Source organism: Otolemur garnettii, unplaced genomic scaffold (assembly GCF_000181295.1).
Source record: "Otolemur garnettii isolate 467f Iridium unplaced genomic scaffold, OtoGar3 scaffold00019, whole genome shotgun sequence".
NCBI lineage: Eukaryota > Metazoa > Chordata > Mammalia > Primates > Galagidae > Otolemur > Otolemur garnettii.
This window is the reverse complement of record NW_003852414.1, coordinates 20,635,500-20,656,625: the sequence shown is the minus strand read 5'-3', so window position 1 is coordinate 20,656,625 and position 21,126 is coordinate 20,635,500. Positions and strand designations below refer to the sequence as shown.

The 21,126-nt window shown below is 43.1% G+C and overlaps 1 protein-coding gene across 4 annotated transcripts in view; it reads left to right on the top strand.

Moving 5' to 3' along the window:
* Window positions 1–21,126, top strand: part of CELF2 (CUGBP Elav-like family member 2) — a 315,417-nt gene that overhangs the window by 13,239 nt on the left and 281,052 nt on the right. Inside the window, exon 1 of one of the 4 annotated variants that reach the window (XM_023511378.1) lies at window positions 10–255. The exons of the other annotated variants lie outside the window; for them this stretch is intronic. Within the exon in view, the coding sequence (XP_023367146.1) occupies window positions 182–255 (74 nt within the window). The 5' untranslated portion in view covers window positions 10–181. Of the gene's footprint in view, window positions 1–9; window positions 256–21,126 lie in introns of those variants that run through there. 4 annotated transcript variants of the gene reach the window in all.

The following is a 21,126-nucleotide window of genomic DNA, read 5'->3' as shown; positions in this document are numbered from 1 at the left end:
GGATTTCGGAGGGGATTGGCGGAGAGCGCGAGGGAGAGAATGTGACAAGTGCCGGCTCGGCGGCCGCCGGGGGAGGCCGCGCGCACCTGTCCCTGCCCGTCTCGCGCCGCCCGCGGCCGCTCGGACGCGCGCAGAGCCGCCCCCCGCCCGAGCGCCGCCGCCGCCGCGTGCGCCCGAGAACATGACTTCTGCCTTCAAGCTGGATTTCCTCCCGGACATGATGGTCGAGGGCCGCCTGCTCGTCCCTGACAGAATGTGAGTGCAGCCGGCGGCCCGCCGCGCCGCGTCCCCGGGCTGGGCGGCCGCGCGACCGAGTCCCCCTCCGAACGAGGCCACTTGGCCGCTCGCTCGGGGCTCGACCGCCTCCCGGGGCTCTCGGAGGCCGGCGCGGGGCGCGGGGAGGAGGGAGGGCGTCCCGAGGCGCAGCGCCGAGCGGGGCGGGGACGGGCGAGCGGAGACCGGGCGGGGTCCGAGCGAGGGTCGGGGCGAGGACACCGGCGAGCGGGGCGCGGCGTCCCGGGCCTCGGGCGGGGACCGGCGAGCGGGGCGCGGGGTCCGGGCGGGGTGCGCGCGTGCGGCTGTGCACGCCCGTGGCCTTGGCGACGCCGAGCGATGGAGCCCTCGTGGCCCGTTTAAAGATCTTACCACGCTCACCGGCTCGGCTGGCTTTCCATTGGCGAAGATTCCTTTTCTCAAGTGGGAAGGAGAAGCCGCGGCGGGAGAAAAGAAAAAAAAAAAAAGGCAAGAAAGAAAAGGAATAATTATAAGCGTTAAGCTAGCCAGGTTTAACTCTGTTGCAGAAATTAGAGGTAATTTTTACGTAATCGTGATGGTTTGTCTGATGTGCAGTCTGTAATTTAATAATTAATGTGGGTCTGGTCGTTTTGCATGTCGTCAAACTAGGGTAGGGCGTTTATTGGAAGAAGTAGAGAGCTGGGATTCCTGAGGAATGGAAAGTATGTCTAATTTTCATCTGGCTCGTTAGTCTTGATAGGAAAGTTTCTCTTACGAGCTCGGGGGCTGCCAGTAGGATCTATTTGTATTTCGGGCATGTTATGAAACGAAAACCTAAAGAGAGAAAAACGGGATTTGCGAGAGTGGGACCAAAAAGGTGTGTGTCCTTTTTATTAGACGGGGCATATGTGAAATTCTGTCTCATCAGGCGAGAAATTTCACGGTGGTTCTGGGCTGCAATTAATCTAGCGGGGAGGAAAAAAAAAAGAATCGGTAGCAGAAGAGGACATGCTGAATGTTGTCTGTTTTATCCGAGATACTTCACCTCCGTATTCTTTCCCGCATCTTAGGGTACCCTCCAATGTTCAGGCCATCGCTGGTTTTATAATCCATTCACCTGACAGTTAACTTTCCCCCTACCGTGCTCGGTTCTTTTTCTAGTGTGTTTAAGTGTTACGAGTTCAGGGATTTTTTGAGAAGCTCCGCAGTGGCAAATTATTTGAGATGCTTTGGCGGGGGTGGGGGGGGGGGGGGGGGGGGGGAGGGGTTTGATAGAATCTGTTGTATGTGAATTGTCTTTTCAGTCAATATTAAGAATGTTAACTTGCTAATACACAATCAGGTTCCATTGTCTCAGCTGAGATAATCAGATAACATAAATGAATATTGAATTCCTTTTGGCAGTTTTCTCTGGGGAATTAATCTTGATTAGTAAAATTTCCATATTTGTTTTAAGAGGTCTCTGTCCTGGTTCCCCACCCCCTCCCCCGCCCTTAAAATAGATCTCTGTATAAAAACGTGATGTTTGCACATCAGCTGGCTTGAAAGTTTTACGTGTTCTCTCCTCTCCAGACTAAGAGTGTCCGGGCTGAACCAAAGAATTAGCTTGATCATGATTTTGAATTTATGGTCACCTGCTACTTAAGTGACCATAGTAACTAATGAATGCTCTATGAATTTAAAGTGGTAATGGCCTCTGAAAGATGCAGTGTCTTGCCCATTAATTTATGAATTATGAAAATTTAATTTGTCTTTTTCATTTGGTGGATGAATGTGGCTTGTTCGAACTATTTGCTCTGAACAGAACCTTTGTGTCTTACCCGTGGAATCTGCTGCACAAATTCTGTTTTGATTTCTACCTCGCTTTTCTCCCAAGTGTTAGTTATTTCCCTTTGGAATCAAACCCAAATTGTTTTCAGCACTTGTCAACTATTGCTTAATTAAACTAAAGGAAAAAAAGAGAATTTGTAGATGATAATTTTATTGTTTGTTTCTAAGATAACTGTGTGTGTCTCCATAGCCCTGAAAACACTAGCATGTTTTCCAAAATAGCTTGTAATTAACTCCTGTTAGAGACCATACCCAGGTGATGGAGGTGTGTGGGAGGGAATATGCCAAGTTGAGAATCTTGAAACCCACCTAGGCAGCATATTTTATTGCCACGTTCGTGAACTTGAGAAGCTATCTGTGCAGATTTATTGTTTCCGGGCCTGGTTGTCATGTGCGGTATATTGCCATTTGGACTAAATTGCAGTCTGCTTGTTGTTGGCGTATTCCTAAAAGGAACTTAAATAAGGCATCGGGGCTTTTCTGGTGTTGATTTTTCTAAAGCAGTAGAACATTTACAATGGCATTTTCCCACAAGAATATATTAGATAAGTTTGCAAGATGTAATATGTTTGAGTCCTCAAGGCAGATGAACAAATAGCTTTTGAGATGAATTATTACGCTCACTGGCCCCACGAGCCATACATTCTTTAAAGAGCCCAGATCATTTAGGGCTCTGGAGTGGCATAGAATTGCTGTAACATGTGCTTTAAAGTTTTGGGAGTTGAAAGCATTCGGTATCAAAACTTAATGGACATTTTAAATAATTTTGGCTATTAAAGTTTTGTTGACTTTGTATTACTGTAGAATACCATTTTAACAAAGCATCATGCGAATAGGGGCTGATTTTTTTAAATTCTATTTTAAACCAGGGAGTTGGTTTTCATTTGGGGTGTTGTCTTCTTTGTTTTACCTTTTTCATGGTCAAATACATGCATTTAGGGTCTGTAAATTTTCTTAAATTTTTAAACAAAACTAAAAATAACGTCTTGAAAGTCAGAAGTTACCGGTAGAAAAATTGATAAATGCATTTCAAAAAGTATTCCGATTTTTTTTATTTTTTACTTATAATTCATTATTTTTAATCATAACTTTGTATGTTGATGCATTTATGGGGTTCAGGGTACTGCTTCGAAACACAATGTGAAATGTTTACATTGAACCAAAAGGCTACCGGTAAATTAAAATGAAATCTTAATTTTTTTTCTCACTTTTGCTAGTTAACCTTATTGGAAATGAGAAGTTATTCTGACTGTAAATTCCAACTTGACAAGTTAGACTTTTTGTTGGATAAGTCCTCCCAAGTTAGAATAATTGGCAAAGTACCCATGCATAATTAAACTGAAAGGAGGTCATCACTGTAAAAGTTAGAGAGGCTGTGGAGACCCCTCTGTCATCGGGCCTCGTTTTATAACTTAAGAAACTATTAGGCTCGGCGCCTGTGGCTCAAGCGGCTAAGGCGCCAGCCACATACACCTAAGGTGGCAGGTTTGAATCCCCAGCCCGGGCCGGCCAAACCACAATGATGGCTACAACCAAAATATGGCCAGGCGCTGTGGCGGGCGCCTGTAGTCCCACCTACTTGGGAGGCTGAGGCAGGAGACTCGCTTCAGCCCAGGAGTTGGAGGTTGCTGTGAGCATGATGCCATGGCACTCTACCCAGGGGGATAGCTTGAGGCTCCGTCTCAAAAAAAAAAAAAAAGAAACTATTAGAAAGGCAGCCTGTTCAGGAAGGCCCAGTGAATACAGCTTGCCCCAGACTGACACCATGTCAGGCGTTAGTTGAATCCCTAGTATGTAGCAGGATATTTTATGTATATTGCCTGTAATCATCACAGTATGATACCCCTTTTTACAGACGATGATTAGAGAGGTTGCCCATGTCACACAGGCAGTCAGTGGCAAAGCTGTGGTTTTCAAGTGTCCGTGCATGTGCATTGGTATTTTAAATTTATGTTCACATAGCGAGGGAGGAGATAGGGACCCGTGGATTAAAGTACTCTGTGAGGTGACCACCCAAGGGACTGTAACAGACTGGTCAACCTAAGGAACTAGGCCTATTGTACTGACAATTCACATGGGGTGCGTGTCCAGTCTATGAAAATTAGGTCAACTAAAGGAGGTGGTCAGTGTAGGGAGTGGTCGGTAATGAAGGGTCTACTGCATATGACAGATTTTCACGAAAAAAAACAAAACTGTGTTGTGAGCACTTAAAAAAATAAATATAGATCAGCTATTCAGGATTGATGTATGTGAAACATCATTTTATACTTGGAATTGATTCAAATTCACTGTTAGTCCGTATTTTTATCAACTATTGATAATACATTTTAATTAAAAAATTGTTTTTGTTGATAAGCAAGATGAAGCTCAAAATTGGTGAGCCCCCCCGCCCCCCCATGGGCATTTAAAGTATATTTGGAAAATGCAGCTGTAGGTAATGATAGACCAAGATAACTAACAATTTTCACCTGAATCCATGATGGTCATGAAAAGAAATTAAAGAGAAAGCTCTAAAGGAAGGGCTTTGCCTATGGTTCTTTAAGGAAAAATTAAAAAAATATTTTTTCAGGTGGGATTTCTCCGTTAATAGCACCTATTTTGGTATCAGCTGCTTTCTGAGGCCCAGAATTCATCCCCATTGGCTTTTTAGAGTGCTCATGTTGTCTTGGATCTGGGTAGAGGTAGTTTTATAATTGTGGAATCTTGTTTTTTAATTGTAATTTGCTGGATTGAGATTACTCGGGCATCTTGATGCAAGGCAGTGAACTGGGGAAACAAGACCCTTGAAAGACAAGATAAAAAGGAGATAGGATTTTCAAAATGAACCTAGTAATTAAGATTTCATGGGATCGTTTAGGATGTTTTCCACCTCACAGTGTTGGTTTTTTTTATCTCCTCCTAACAGCTATAATAACACTATATTTGGCTTGGGATGAAAGACCGCAATCTTCCCTTTTTATTTTTTACATCAATCCCCAACTTTTCATTTCTCGGTACCCCTTGTTTTTGTTTCTTACAAGTTAAGCACTCATTAAATTCTCATAAAAAGGCAGGTAATGTTTTGGCACGCACAGTGATCTGATACACTTGAGTCTAATATAACCAGCACATGATCTGATCCAGCTAGCGTGGAGAAACTCAGGGTGGTGTTTGCTGTGGAGGCTTTCTGTGTATAGACTCAGGAGACCAGATATCATCACGGAAAGCTGATGTCATTGTCCAATTTTTTTAAAGACAACAAAACTGAAACTCTCAAACGTGTTCAACAGTACTCTAAGCGTCCTTGGTCGTATTTGCATAACAATGGAAATTGTTGTGTTTTCAGCATGTTGCAAAGAGAGAAATTAATAAGTCGTGGGTGTTGTTGCTGTTCAATAGTGAACTTTACCCAAACTTAAGGGGTCATTATTTCCGTTTTATTACTGTTGGAGGATTTTGTCTTTGCAGGGGAGGGTCACAGTTTTTTCCTTTTGTTTTCGGATTAGGCCATCACAAAGAGTGAGGTATTTCTCAGTGTAATATCTGTTTTATAAAGCCGCAGAAGGAGGGTTTGGAAACGACTGATGATTTCCAGTTCATTAGCACCTGTGAGTTCTCATGCCATCCCGTTTGTTTCCTCTATCAAGGAGGGACCGAGGAATATAATGAAGCCAGCATCAGCGGTGTGCTACTTGTGTAGCTGTGCAGAAAATGTATTTTTATTTTTCCTTAAGAAACAGCTCTTGGTAAACCTCAGAGAAATGGAGCTGCACGTTCCTGGGAAAACCTATGTGGGAAACAAAAACTAATTAGAGCAGTAAATGTGATGCTCTCAGGTAATTGTAAAATAATTATTCCCCTTCAGCGGCATCACTGTGTAATTGTGCCATCCAGTACCCTCACGCTCTGACTCCAGATGTGAAGGGGTGGCCACGTCCTCCTCCTCCTCCTCCTGGGAATGTCTTTTTCATTTAGTATGAGCGTTACAGGCTTCCTAAAGGCATTCTCAAAGATAGGGGGAAGCACTTAGGGAGATTTCAAACGGCTCCTCGCTCCCCATTTGTTCTGAATCCATGACAGAAAATGGTTGCTCGAACTATTTTTATAGAAATACAATCCCAGTTATGTGGCTGAAATGCCTTGGGAGCATATTTGGGCTTTACTCTTTCGAAGTGCCGGCCTGGAGGGTTATGGACGGTCCCTTTTATGCGCCGAAGATTGTGTGACGTTCAGATACCGAGAGTGATATTTTAAAACCAGCTGATAATGTGAAATGTAAGGCTAATAAATATGTCATCATACGGCTTTCAGAATGACACAGGAGTACAAATTCGGGTATTGCTTAAATTTTAATTACTCCCTCTGAATGAATGCCTCAGAGCCAACTTACCAGCAAATCATTAGACCCCCTCCCCTCTCTTTTTTTGGCTATAGATATCTGTAAATTCAGTTTAGGTTGTACTTAGACTGAAATATTTCAGTTTCGTATTCTGTACTTTCCTATAAGGGTTTATGCGGCCTTTTGCTTAAGGTCAGATTTTAAATAAGGAAATCTATTCTGAACAGATCTGTGCCTCTTTAGGTCAGCAGCAGGGAAGGGTCACGCAGATAGAGGGCCAGTTGACCCGGCTTCCTTTCAGAGCAACAGTGCTTCAAACGTGGGGTGCATTTTAAGCCTCGATCGTCGAGGAAGTCCAAGAGGTCCGTGTCCTCAGCGGGGCTGTGTGTGGCTCTCTGTCAGAACCATGGACATCCAGCTCCCCCAGCCCAGTAGCTGCTGGGTCTGACATTTACAAGCTCAAACAAGACTGAATATTTCCTCCTTTCACAGATGAAGGTGGTGACTCACTAGTCAGAGAGAATGCAATTAACTTCAGCTGATTTATTTGACATTTTGACATAACTTTTGGACAGCTTAAAATTTTTAGTACCATAGCAGCGTAACTTCAACTTCCATTCTAAGTCTCAACTTCTATGATTTTTATGCTAAAAAGCTTGTTTTTCATGCTTTTTTCTAAAAAAAAAAAAAAAAGGTTACATAGCTTGAATTATACTCATTAAATTTTAAGGCATTAAATTCATTAAATTCTATCTCCTTTTCTGTGAATTATGTCTGTGTTTCTCTTAGCCTCCCTCTATAGCAGGAAAGTTGAATCTCATTTATGCGACATAAAGAAAGTCAGTCCTTCAGGCTAAAGAGCAAACTGTTTTATTATTTACCTGGCTTTGATTAGTAATCATAAAACGTATGTGTATACATTTGTAGGAATATATCTGAATACATATATAAATAGTTACTGAAACTAGACTTATGGGGTGGAATTCTTTTTAAAAATATCTGCTGTTAAGTTGCCTTTTTTAAAAGTTAGGAAATTGTTATACAACTTAATACTTATTAATGTCTTATTAATACTGCCATTATTAGTGAAAAATTTAAGGTTTAAGAAAAGTTTTACATGTTGGCTAAAGATGTGCTGCAGATTAGGGTTTCTGCTAGAGAAAAGTGTGAGGACTGTGTTTCAGCTCTTTTGCTGACAACCTCAGATTTCTACATGTATGAAAAGTGAAAAATACTTCACTCTGGTAATTAATCCTGCCTTGTCTTACAGGGTGGGAAGCTGAGACACTTCCCAGATTACTGGCCTCTTCTGTCCCTAAAGCAGAGTCCCCAGATTTTGGGTTGTTTCTTTTTCTCAGTTGCTATTGAGATGTTGCTACTCTGAAGGTCTTTTAGCATAAAAGTAGGAAAATGATCTTTACAGAAAAATCCGGACATTAGGTCCTGGACGAGTGTTTCCTTGTGTGGTTGCATCTGGTGCTGGCCACACCGATTTCCTTACCTCATGCTTCTTTGGTGTTGCCATCTCATGGGATCCGTGTCATTGTCCCCTGGCCTCCTGTGCCGTTGAAAGGAGTCCTTGACATTGTGACTCTCTCGTGGGAGTCCACCAAAAGTCACTGAAGATCTTAAAAAGGTGAATGTTGACTGGGTATTTAGAAGGCTCTTGGGGGGTAAACTGGTATAAACCCACTTGAACACCCAGTTCTCTCTTTGGAACTTGGAGGAAGGCATGGAGGTCAGCAGGTGAACCAAGTACAGGTTGGAAGCTGACACTTCACCTTGCCCTTGATAAATCTAAGGGAGACAGTAGAAGAGAAAGATGCACGAGAAAGCACAAAGCAGGGAAGCGTTGGGTCGAGGCTGCTGGCGACGTAATTGGTTGTACCCATTTACTTTACTTTTCACTCGTTCTTTGAACCCTTGTCTAGATTCAGTGAGGTCATAAACAGTACAGCTTTTTCTGATGTTTTCTTTTATCTTTGTCTTCCTGACTGATATATTATATGGGGAGAGAGATCTTAAAAATGGTCCCTAAAGCCCATTTTATCATCCGTTTCCTGAATCTCAAGAGAAGGGCCATGTCTGTCCATGGCGTAGCTCTCCAGATGAGAGCCTTGAGAGGACAGCAGCGTCAGTAGAGCTGGATCACGGCTCGTTGTCAATTCACGGGAGCAGCTGCCTGTTTCGGGGCACGAGACTCTATTTTGACTTCCTCCATTACAGAAGGGGTGTTGAGTTTTTGGGTTGAGCATGAGGGTGGCATATTTCAGAATGATTAACTTTATGGATGTCATTGTCTTGGCCAGCTATATTTGGCTCTGCTGCAGCTGTGTTTGCTGTGTGAAAATTGTCACCAGGAGGCCTCCGACTGCAGTTACTCACTTCAGCCCAGGCTGGTAACATCTTTGCTCACGACTCCCCTTGTCCACTCAGCCATCTTGTCTCCGTGTCGGGGCCTTAGAGAGAAAACGCACGAGTCCTTTGAGAGACCTGAATGCTGTTTAACGCGGCCAGCACCTCCACCTGAAAGCAATTTCTTAATATTAACTTGGTCCTGATAGTCCATCATAATGCCACCTGGCAGGACTTGACTCTCTTTCTCATAACAGGCCCCTATTTTCCTGACTCCTGTTCTTCCTTTTACTTCTAGCTGTCAAAGTTAACATCTGATGGATGGTGGCCTTCCTGTGTGTTCCTAGGGCACGCTGGGGTGTGTGCTCACCTCTGCTGTATTAGACCCCATGTTGGAGAAGAAACTAAGGGGCAAGGCATTTCTTTTCCCTGATGGGGCACTTGCCACGGAATTTACCTTTTAGTAAATTTAGGAAACACGTTTTCTTAGTGCAGAGATCATTTGAATTCCATTGGATCCGTGTGGGTTTTAATTTTTAACGTCCTCTTAGATGGTTTCCGGGATACTTGTCCTATGTGTCATAGAATGGAATCACTGGGGGTCCTACTTAGGGTCTCTCCCAGTGACAGGGTGGAAGGGTCGCCTTCAAGGCTAGGCGTCCTTTACTAAGCAGGCATCTTTTGAGAATCCCTGGCTTGTGCTCTGATTTCTTCCATGCCTCCTTCGGGTCTCAGTTGACTTGTCAAGATTCCTCATCGAGAAAGTAAGGGTCATAAAATACGCTGCTTTGCTTCTCTGTCCCACGGTATATTATTGTCAGGCTAATGTTGGGGAAAGAAATGACAGCCTAAATATTTTATAGCTTCTTGGTTCTTAAAACTGACTACAAATTCACCTGTGTCTCCTGGGGGACTCGAATGTGTTGGCACCTGATTACCACGCAACAGTTAATGTTTCTTCCTCGGAACATTCGTGCTTTTAACTGCAGCAAAGGCCCATGAAGCAGTGTCGCTCCCACAGGAACTTTCAGAAAATACTCAGTCCCCAGGACAGTGCCAGGATGGCTGATCCTCCCCTGCTTTCTGCAGGATGATTGAGAAGTTAAAATGTTGTCCATGTTCCAACTGTGGACTCAAGGTCATACCTTCCATCCTGGGATGGGGTGAAACAAAGGCGGTATTTCCATCCGCTATTCCCACATGGGCATTCTGAAAATCCCATCTCTGTGTCCCCTGAAACAGACACTGATTTTCCTGGGGGAAAAGAAGCAACCGCACAAGACGAAGGTTGGTCCTGACATAATGGGAGTCCTAACCCGAGGGGAAACTCAGCCATTGAGGAAACTGTCAATCATGTAAGTGTGAGGGCGGGCACTGTAGACCCTGTGGCCTCACTGGGTGCTCAGGACACCTGGAGAGCACAGGTGCATCTGCCTTTTGGGGGTGGAAATGACCTGTAGGAGGAATCAGATACTTTGTTTCCACGATGTAAGGTGCACAGGGTTAAGGTGAGGGATCTAACCTGTATGTTATCCCTTGCATCAGGGATGCCTCCTAGTTACTCTGTTTGTGTGGTTAATAAATGAGCATTTCTTTCTCCTGACATAGTTGATGGGGTCCTCAGAACCCTAAGAGATCAGAGCTGCCACCGTAGAGGGTCAGACAATTAAGTTCACGAACTCATCCCAGAGGAAGTGCTCCAAAGCTCTTTGCTGAGTGCCACTATGGTCCCCTTCGAAGTACTCCCCCTACGCACCAATACTAGTGCCTAGTCCATCCTTCAAAGCAATTTTGGAAGTCTTTCTGGAATGGCCATCAGCGCTGTCATCCTATGGGGCCTGGCAGGTAAGTTCACGAACTCTCTCTGGAAGAATGGCTTTGGAAGGTGCACTAGGCACTGGCATTAAGGCGTGGCCTTCCCCAGGGGAGTCCTTCAAAGGTGGACATAGTGGTATCCAGCAGTGAGGTATGTACATGGCACTTTTTCTAGGATGAGTGGGATGAGTTTGTGAACTCGTCAGACCTTATATAGTGTGAGGATCTGCTTCTACTCCTGTGATTCACTTGACTTTTTACGATTGACCATGACCAAGTGCTGTCTGGAAGCCTAAAGCCTTGGTGTGTGGATCCATTGGTGGAGGAGTATCCTTCATGTTGGAGCACGGGAACACTTGGCATCTGTTATGGCGAAGACCATGATGTTGACAGTGGAGGGATTCTCCAGGCTATGAACGTGACCTCCCCGATGCAGAATCTCTTGCTTCACGTAACAGAGCACTTTGCATCGGGGTGACCCAGGGGACATGGCTGGAGGTGGGGGGAGTGGGACTTTGGCAATATTGGAGATAACTGCTGTTTCTAAGATTTTTGGAAAGGAAACTGGGTCTGTGGCTGAAAGCTGGCAAGATCTCTGGAGTTGGGGGCCAGACAGATACTACAAATGTTTCTGTGCTTTGGAGTCAGCATATTCTATCTTACCAGTTCCAAAGAAGGCTAATTAACTTTATAGGGAGACTTTCAGTCAGGCCAAGGTTTTGTGGCCAGGCATTATAAAAAGTGACCAAAATTGGGCTTTTGTCAGCCTCAGGAGCCGTGTGATGACCTGCCTTTATCTTACCTCTGTCTCGTTTTCCTGGTCTACTTAAGGACATGCTACTTTGGGTCCAAAGTTATTTCTTATTTTCAATATAACAATAATTCAGACCCAGAAGCCAAAAAATGTTTCCTAGTATCAGCCAGATTAACTCCTTGACACACATATGCTGCTTTTTTTGGTGTGTGTTTCTTTTAATTCTGATTATTTTCTGCAGTATTTTATGATATTAGTTCTTAATTTAGGATATACACGGGCCAGCAGTCAGGCTAAGGAATTTGTCTGTTATCAGTAATCTTTGGAAAAATTTTGCTCAGTAATTTGTGTACATTTCCGTTTTGCAAATGAAGATGGGGGGTTGTATAAAGTGGTCGTATGGATAACCCAAGCGTGTACTTGAGTCTGTCACTTCCAAACCTTAGGTCTTTCTGTTAGATCCCTAGAAGTTTGGCTCCTGGAGGGTGCTTGTAAGTCTTTTTAGGGATTCTTAGGTATAAAACGGTTGGAAGTCCAAATAGGTTGGCAGACTGGCAGCTGAATATTTTGAGTGTGAGATAGAGATTTTTACCTGTGACCCAACAGTTTTCTGGTTTATTATATGCTCTTTCATGTAAATTGCTTTATCTTGGTTTTATTTCACAGCCAGACTGATTTCCGAGTGGTAAGAAGTGAGTCAGTGGAAAGGGGCCCCAGAGCTGTGTCAAGATCTCTTAATGCCTGAGGCAGTATTTTACTTGCTGCTGAGATAAGGATACAATTAACATGGAAAGCTGAGGTGGATACTTAACTCTTCATTGATGATAACAGTATATTTTATGGAGCCGTTTCTTGGGAGGATTTCATTAGATACCTGGAATTTCCCCCATCTACTTCCCACTTTTTAATTTGTGCATCTGATTTGGGTTAACTCTTGGCCTTCCGCGGGGTTTCCGATCGCCCTCAGTACACCTTTTCATCAATTAGAAGTCGTTTCTCAGGCGGCTTTCAGCCTCGGTCCCTCTCGGGTGGTGACCTTCATGCATTCTTCCTACACCTGCATCCATTTTGACCCCCTTCTTCATAAGTAGGTCACGTAAGTAGGCGGTAGAGTAAGTGAGCCTCCAAGCAAGATGACAATGGATTTTAGGTAATTGGCAGTCATGACCAGCTCACAACGGTACCTGGTCCTTTTCAAGTGTCCTTACACTTTCAGCCTCTCTTAGCCTTGTGATCAAGTGCATAATAATTTGATTGACTTGGGGCTTTGAGCAAATCAGGAATTTCTGTCTCATGTGAAGACACCCAATGGAAAGGAAGGGGTAACAGTATAGTTAGGAGAATTCGAGCATGGGTGGGTCTAACCCACAAACCATCTCATACCCAATATTAGCTTGTCGAAATGCCTTTACTCTTGGCAGGCAGAACCTAAGAGGATGTGATTTGAGTGGAGTTTTCATGCCCTGTGTGCTTATTGTATTCTTGCTACTGATGCAAACATTATCTGTAATTACATTTTCAAGTGACTGAAAATTGCAGGCTTTGTTGAACAAAAATACAGCCAAAGAATGGAATGTATATCCACTCCACCCTCATTATAAGGCTTTCAGAAGTCTGACTGTAAGTCCCAATACCATGGCTCTCGACAACATGATACCAACTCCGTTCTCAGATATTTGAACACTCGGTCACAGTGCCGGGTTCCCAGCGATCACATAATGGGAGGAAAACGCTATTACTCTGTTAGCGCTCCGTTGGCTCCGTTGTTGACTCCCAGTGGCACCTCCTCTCACGAGTCCTCTGTTTTCAGGTCATAAGACAAGAAACCACAGTTTGATTCAGAGCCAAGCCTGTCGGGCAAAATCAAGAAAGTCGGTTGAGGAAAAAACACTCTGCTGGTGCTTCCCGGGGCAGGGACGGCTGCATCTCTGTGACAGCATGTCAGCTGCCCATCCCACAACCCTACATGGGCTCAGTAGAAAAAGAGAAAAATGCTTCCCAGAGCACCTCCTGTGTCAGACCCCTCCAGTGTCCTCAGACCCGAGCCATGGTACTGGGAAACCTTCCCGGCCAACTTGACTCCTCTAGGCACACGGTACAACTCTCTTTCTAATTTCAGAGCCATTTGGCATGAAGTAGCATGTTATGGCTTAGTACCTAGCTCATTGTTGCGTATCGTTATAAAATTCAGAGAACTATTTAATGAAATACCTGTTCCTTTGGTTTTGGATGGAAAGCTGATGGGAGAAGTTACGATGACATCGTTGTTTTTTTTGTTTGTTTGTTCGTTTTTAAGATTTTTAAATTTATGGTCAGTGACAGTGTTGGGCAGTGTTGTAAATCATCTTCCAGGCCCTAGTAGAGTTTAAGCTCTTTGAAAAACTAAAACATTTACTGGGACGACTTTACTCAAAATAGAAGCAGAACAAATACTTATTTTGCTCAGAATACCCATAGACTGTTCCCGATTCTCTTGCGTCTGATGTTGGGGCAAATATACCGTCACATAAATGTTCATTGTGCTATAACTGTAGAGAGTTGGATGCCCTCTAATCTGTTGTCATCTTTTCTAAAATAAATAATAAACTCCAAATGTACATGGGTTTTGGACAGATCATCTAGTGCTATAATAGATGAAGGTTACCAGTTCAGTATTTTCAACATCATTCATGGAGCTGAAGTAAGATAACTTTGGGGTCATAGTAAAAAGCTTTTGATGGAATACAACACATCAACGAGAGTTTTTTTCATTTTTCTGGGTAAGTGAATTATTGCAGCCTTTTGAAGCAGGGCTCTGCAGTGAAAATTCCAAGACATAAAGCAGTCTCCATAATATAATATAACCGCCCAGTTGTAAGGTATGAATGAGGGCGTCTTAATTTGTGTATTTCGTGAGTTCTGTCTGTGAATTACAAATACTCCGTCTCAATGTGCAGGGCACTTTTTTACTGGGTATGTGTGTTTATGCCTCTGACAAAGTGCCCGGGCTTTTGATAGCTTGGATTCTTAGCCAATCAGCAGAACCAACTTTAAGAAATGTAATTAGCCTAGAACCAAAGTAAATTAGCTTTTAAAGTTATCTAATTCTCTGGGTTTCTTGTGAGCCTCCACAGTAGCTAATCGATTCCAGTGTGGTACTGTAAACACAGGGTAGGTCAGAAACTTGTGGCCGTTGTACAGTTTGTACTGCAGATTCAATAGTTAAAATTAAGTAGAACAACTGAGGATTTTAGGACTCGAGTCACCACTAACCTATTCAGCCAAACTGATGAGTTGTGGTGTCATCATGTGGCAACAACTTAAACATTTTCTGTACTGAAGTCTTTTTTTCCCATTAATCTAAAATGTCTACCAGTGAACAAGAGTTTATCTTAAACATCATTTTTAACACAAATACTCAGTTTCAAAGTCTCATAGTGTGCTGGCTGGTTGTTGGCTGTTCTAGGTGTTAACAAAATTTGATAAAGTGAAATTTCAAGCATTCAATATTTGATGACTCTGAGCTTTGACTATTCTGTTGACTTTGCCCGTTTCTTCTTCAGGTCAATGCTACTTTAAAACAAAGATAGATCTGTACTTTTGTGATGTTCGAGGGTATAGTGGGTTAATAAAGGATTTTCTTGTTGAGACACAAGAATTTCACTGTTCCGACTTTCTAAAGACCTATATTCCTCACCCTGGTGATCAGATGGGGTAAATAGTCTAACCGTGGCTCATTTTTTTTTCTTCTGTTGCGTCTACATCACTCCTAAATTTCTTGAAAACGTCTCATGAGTTCTTTATTACTGAGAACACTGGAGGAAACAGTCATTTAGAGGAAACATGTATGTACATTAGTATTAGAATTTCATGATCTTGGCCATTTGGATTGTAGGATGCAATTAGCTCATAATGGGGGAAAATTTAACAAATTTATCAACACTAGTGATAATACAGTGCTTTCCCATCAGAAAAAGCTACAGTGGTAGCAGTGCCCTACTCAGCGAGGCCAGGATGGATCTGGTAGGAGGCATAAGTCCGACTCTCTGCTTCATGAACTTCACATAGAAAACTTCTTTAATTCACACCGGATAGAGAATCTTGAGAACAAGTGAGCACAGATCAGTTTGAAAACAAGAAGATGGGCTCGGCGCCTGTGGCTCAAGTGGCTAAGGCGCCAGCCACATACACCTAAGGTGGTAGGTTCAAATCCAGCCTGGGCCACCAAAACAACAATGATGGCTGCAACCAAAAAAACAAAAGCTATCCGGGCGTTGTGGCGGGCGCCTGTGGTCCCAGCTACTTGGGAGGCGGAGGCAGGAGACTCGCTTGAGCCCAGGAGTTGGAGGTTGCTGTGAGCTGTGATGCTACGGCACTCTACCCAGGGGGACAACTTGAGACTCTGTCTCAAAAAAAAAAAAGAAAAAGAAAAAGAAAACAAGAAGATGGAGCTAGCAGTGACTCAGCATTCCATGTATGACCCCCACACTTGTTTTCATGCTCTTGGGTGTCAAGGTACAGGGAATATGTGACCTGTTTTGCTGAGATGCTCCCAATTTACGCCTGTCACTCTAGCATCACCATGAATCGTGTCCCCCTGTACCCTGAAAAGTGCCCCAGTTTGGATCAATTACATGGTTCCCCTTCTCACATCTGATGCTCTGCCTCCAGCTTTCTTAAATATAAATATGTGTACCAGGTTTTAAAAGTCTGTCTGGGGGATTACCCCAAACACTTTCCACCAAAAAAATGATGATTAATGCTTTTAAACCTTCAGGAAAATAAATTTTTAGCCTCTCTTTCTCCAACTCAGTTTCTGACCTAAATCCTTATAAATAGTAGAAAAGTTGTTTAGCAAAATTTAACCAACGTTTACTCGGTGTTTCTAACGTATTAGCACCTGGTTTGGGGCACTCAGCGATGTGCTAGTTCATTCACTTCCGATTTCTTCCCACTCAAATGGCTTGCGCTAGAAATTACTCCCTGTAGCCTCTGTGAACACCTAGGTTCAGCCTCGGTGGCCCCTGAGATGAGACTTTCAGGGGAAACCCTTCTGTTCAATTCAGTTAAATTAATAACTTTTCCCCAGTCTGGAAAGCTCAAATAGGAAACTCAGATACTTCTGATGACTTTCAACCAAAGCGTGACCAGAGCCACAAAATGATCTGATGACGTCCCGGCTTTGTCTGTTCTCAACGCTGCCTTTTGTGAGACAGGGGAGAGTTCAGGCAAGGTGTAATGACCCCAGGGTGCCCAGGTAGACTCAGGAATTGCGGATCACTGAAATGCGTTGTTTTCACTCCATGATGCTAATTACTCTTTCTCATCCAGTGCTAGAGTTTCAGGAGATGGGTGAAATGTGTGTGTTTAAAATTGATCTCCTGATTTTTACATTTATACCCAGCTGTTTGTTATTCAGTTCAGCCATCAGCATCTGAGTCTCAATGGACCATGTAATGTGCAGCTGTAGCCAGATGTAACGCTTTCCCTCCCTAAATGTTTCTGTCAGAAGCTTAGAGAGGCAGGCTAAAAACTGCTGATAACCGCGTAGCCTGCATTAATTTACCCTGTGGAGCTACACAAATTCTGCTTGGCAATTTTATTTCATGACCAACAAGCAGAGCAATGTTTGTGATCTCCATCCCCGGTAGTAATGTTGACACTGTATGTATCAAGTGTATCTGCACTGATATGAAAGGTACTTGTACCGTTAATTCAAACCGCAGGAAGCTGTCTGATCTGCATGTATAAATACTTGGGAAGGCAGGTCGTGCTCAAGAAGCGTCAGCCAGGATTCAAATCAGACCTCTGCCTGGATTAACAGAGGTCCATAAACTAGTCTCCTAAACCAAGAATTTCTTAGGAAAAATAAATTTAGGATCGTTCTTCTTCGGCCTATAGGCAAAGCTTGATTCTAATTTGCATTTGTTATTCAAATCTGTGTTTTCTTTTGTATTCGTATGATGTATCTTTGTTTAGAGGCCAAAGCTTCTCCTAAATTTAATTACTTCCCTTGGAGGGTTTAAATTGAGGGCAGCGTCTATTAATTGTTAATCACTTTCCTCTGCCTGTACACAGTAAAGGTACAGCTACTAATTGAAGGTAGGTTCTGCCCAAGGACAAGAAGCTTCTCCAGTCTCGGTGTTTACCTTTCTTTGGGGACAGATTTTTATTTCTCTAATCTTACCTTCACTAAACACAGAAGTGGACAGGCACTGATACGTCGCCCATTGCTGCGATCCGGTGTTGCAGAGCAGGAGAGATAAATGGGATCATCTTTGGCTCCGTGTTGCCATCTGGTGGTTTCTTGATCTCTTCAGTCTCCTTAGACCAGTCTCTGATGGGAAGACGATACCCCTGCGTCTGTTGCATTTCGAGTTTTATCCCCAGATCCTTCTGGGAATTTGCAGATGGCCTTCTTGCTCCTGGAGGACAAGGAGGACACATCATTATGGCCTGGGAGCCTTTTGTCATTAAGGTGTTTATTGCTGGTCTTTTATATATTTGGCAGCTTTGACTGTCTTCTTAAAATCTTATTGCGGGTCTTTTATATATGTTTGGCAGTTTGACTATCTTCTTAAAATCCTTCTGTTGGATCTGGGATGCATGGTTCTTTCTCCCTTTTTTGCTGGTCTTCACTGCTCCTCCCACCTCTGGACGGTGGGTTCCTGCCCTCGCTCCCAGCTTGCCCTTCTCAAGCTGCCATTTCTACAGAGCTTACATCCTCCACTGCCATGCGTATTCTAATTGAGGAGGGGAGCTGTGTCTCAACATTTAATATTTTTCTACGAATGGCTCTTATATTCTACGATCCTAAAATTTTAAATTTCATGAAAAATTACAAAGAGAGAGAGCAAGAAAAAATTGGGCTGTAGGTTGACTTAACGAGCAGCGGTAAACTGAAAAGCTTGAGATTGTCTTATTACTGGAAAGCTTAGATTTATGGCAAAAGAAAGTGATTTTAGTTTGCAGTTTTTATTAGATTTGGTGAGGAACAAAATAAAGTTCTGTCGTCCCTAGAAGTCCGACCAGGTAGTAGCCTTGTTCAATTATAAACCTACCATCTCTGCTAGTAACAACAGGCGGGGGGCCAAAGCCCGCTTGGGAGGTGCTGTGGGCACAGATCAGTGTTCCAGAGGACCTCTCAGCCTCATTTGAGAAATGACTTCCCTTTTTTCCATCTGCAGCTTGGCTTCCCTTTGTGGAGTCTTCTTGCGTAGCCTCTGGCCTATATTCTTAAGAGAAAAATGCTTCTATTCTTAGAAGGTGTCTAAGGTGGTTCTCGCCGTATTGCATCGCCCAGTTGTGCCGGTAGAGGTATGTGGTGTGTGAAATTGAATGGTATTTCACACGGCGGTGCTTATTAAGTTATTGATACAGGATGGTTGTCGACTTAAGCAAAGTATGAAGTTAATCCTATTAGAAAGTGATTACTCGTCTACCCAAATACATCAAAAGGGTTGTAGCTGGGGCACTGGGACAGCAGGAATTTTGACAGGATTTCTATTGTCAGTGAGATACTATGCAGTACACAGCTATAAAAATGATTCTGGAGTGAATCTCGGCATATGCATTTCAGCACTGATTCTGTACACCCTACACACACTACAAAAGAGGGTGGGATAAACACTCTCAAGGATTACAATATCACCTTAGTATGAATATCCCATCTAAAGGCATTTTAATATTTGGAAGCCCCATCTCTGATCTTAAAAATCATGATAATTATTTCAGATTATACTGGTTGAGTCCATTTTTATTGAAATATTTCTGGCAACAGTGAAGCTCCCTTACTAAACATGCTTTTGGAATTAAGAATTGTGTTCTGAGTTCTTCAGGAGAGAGCAGAGAGAGGGCCTTGGGTCGGAAGCCAGCTGTCTTGTTTTTTTATTGCCCCCTAAGCTGAGTGCCCCTGGGCATCCACCGCCTCCTACCTGTGTGTACCCGCCCGGCAGGCCACCGCAGGAGCTCTCACAGTGCTGAGAGTGGAGTGGCTACATCTTTGGAGTCTGTGCAGTTGCTCTTGTTAGCCTGGAGGACTCTGAGAGCTCAAACCCAGGTGAAGTGAGCCCTGGGGACGCAAAATGAGAAAGGGAGGAAAATGGAGAACTCATTGCTGATCCTGAAATGAACCGATCAGATGCCCATGGACCACTTTCCATTTGCAGGATTTGGAGTGTCAATACAGAAACCTCATCACAGCCAACATAGGACTCCCTGAAATATTCTGACCTACCTCTTCTGCTAACTGTGTGAACTTGGACTCGAAGGGCAGGGAGCTCTGTAGTCACTGGGTGGACTAAAATGGCAGCACGTGTACTATGGACTCACTTCCAGAAAACAGCTCGGTCCTTATTTCCCTACATGCACTTTTTGTTCCTTTCAAATGCTTTATGTGCTTCCAGTGCTGCTCTGTTGAAGAAAATTTTTGTGTTGTAGTTTCTTTTTACAATTAGGTTTCAAGCCACTCACTTGAGGACAGGTTTAAGTGTACTTCATAACTTTGGTCATTGAAGTAGGAACTTACCTACCAGTTTTTAAGGCTAGTTTCATTAAAAGATAAGAAATAGGCCAGGTGCACTGGCTCACTCCTTAATCTCAGCACTCTGGGAGGCTGCAGTAGGTGGATTCCTTGAGCTCAGGCGTTTGAGACCAGCCTGAGAAAGAGACTCTGTCTCTACTAAAAATAGAAAAACTAGCTGGATGTTGTAGCAGACTCCTAAGGTCTCAGCTATGGGGAGACTGAGGCAAGAGAATTGCTCAAGGAAAAGAGTTTGAGGTGGTTGTGAGCTACAATGGCCGAGTACTACACTCCGTCTCAAAAAAATAATTATATATCAATCCCACTTTTGTAAATTCAGATGCCACAGGAGAAACTTGAGCTTGTGGTGCAGATAGATATGTTATTAAATCCAGATGACTTTGGGATGTGTGGTGGTAGATGTCAGGAAGGGGTTGAATGGCTTGGGGTATTACAGGTTTCCTTTCATCAAGCTAATTATTACCTACAAAAGGTGTTGGTGGTCTTTATGTGGGCCATGGCCAGTGGATTTTTAATCAAAGACTTCCTTTTTTCAGGGAGTTCAGTGTGCCTTAGGAAAATGGTAAATTTTGAGAAATTTTTAAATTTTCATGTCATTGGTAATGGGACTACATGATTCCAAGGGAAGGCAGGACAAGAAGTTGAAGATTCATTCTCATGGCGGTGCACTCCCAAAGGGCAGGGAGGTGTTTATGTATCTGACCGGGTCTTCACAGGGTTCTCTAGCTGAATTGGCTCCAACAATATGGAAATAATTCAAAATGAGCATTAATAAGATGTAGACACCAGTGTTTTGGAGAAGCAGCAAAACAGGTTCTCTGTTATGTAAACATCCCATCTTCTGTTTAATAACTGATAAGATCTTAATCTCCTTTAATAGCATTTTTACATCTGATAAATCGCATCATACAATAAAAGTAACAAGTAGTTTATAGACACTTTAAAGGTGTAATTGGTATGGAATTTTAATTATGGAGCAGTAGAATTCTGAGCCACCAGGAAAAACCTATTTTATGCTGTATTTTCTGGGTAGCAACTTATTTTGTTGCAGTTATTGGTTCTGGTCTGCGTGGTTGCTCCATTTCCTCTATATAATGATTTGAGTTGTTGTTCCTCGGTTCAGCAAATACGGGTTCAGTAAATACTTTTAAATACCTACGTGTGTGCCAGGTACCATTCAAGGTTCAGGGAAACTCATGATTTAATTTAAAAAAGGTCAGGGAAACTCCGTGTCCTCACAGTTACACGTGTTTACACGCTCAGTGTTAATAGAGAAGATTGTTTCTTATTTCTCTTTTA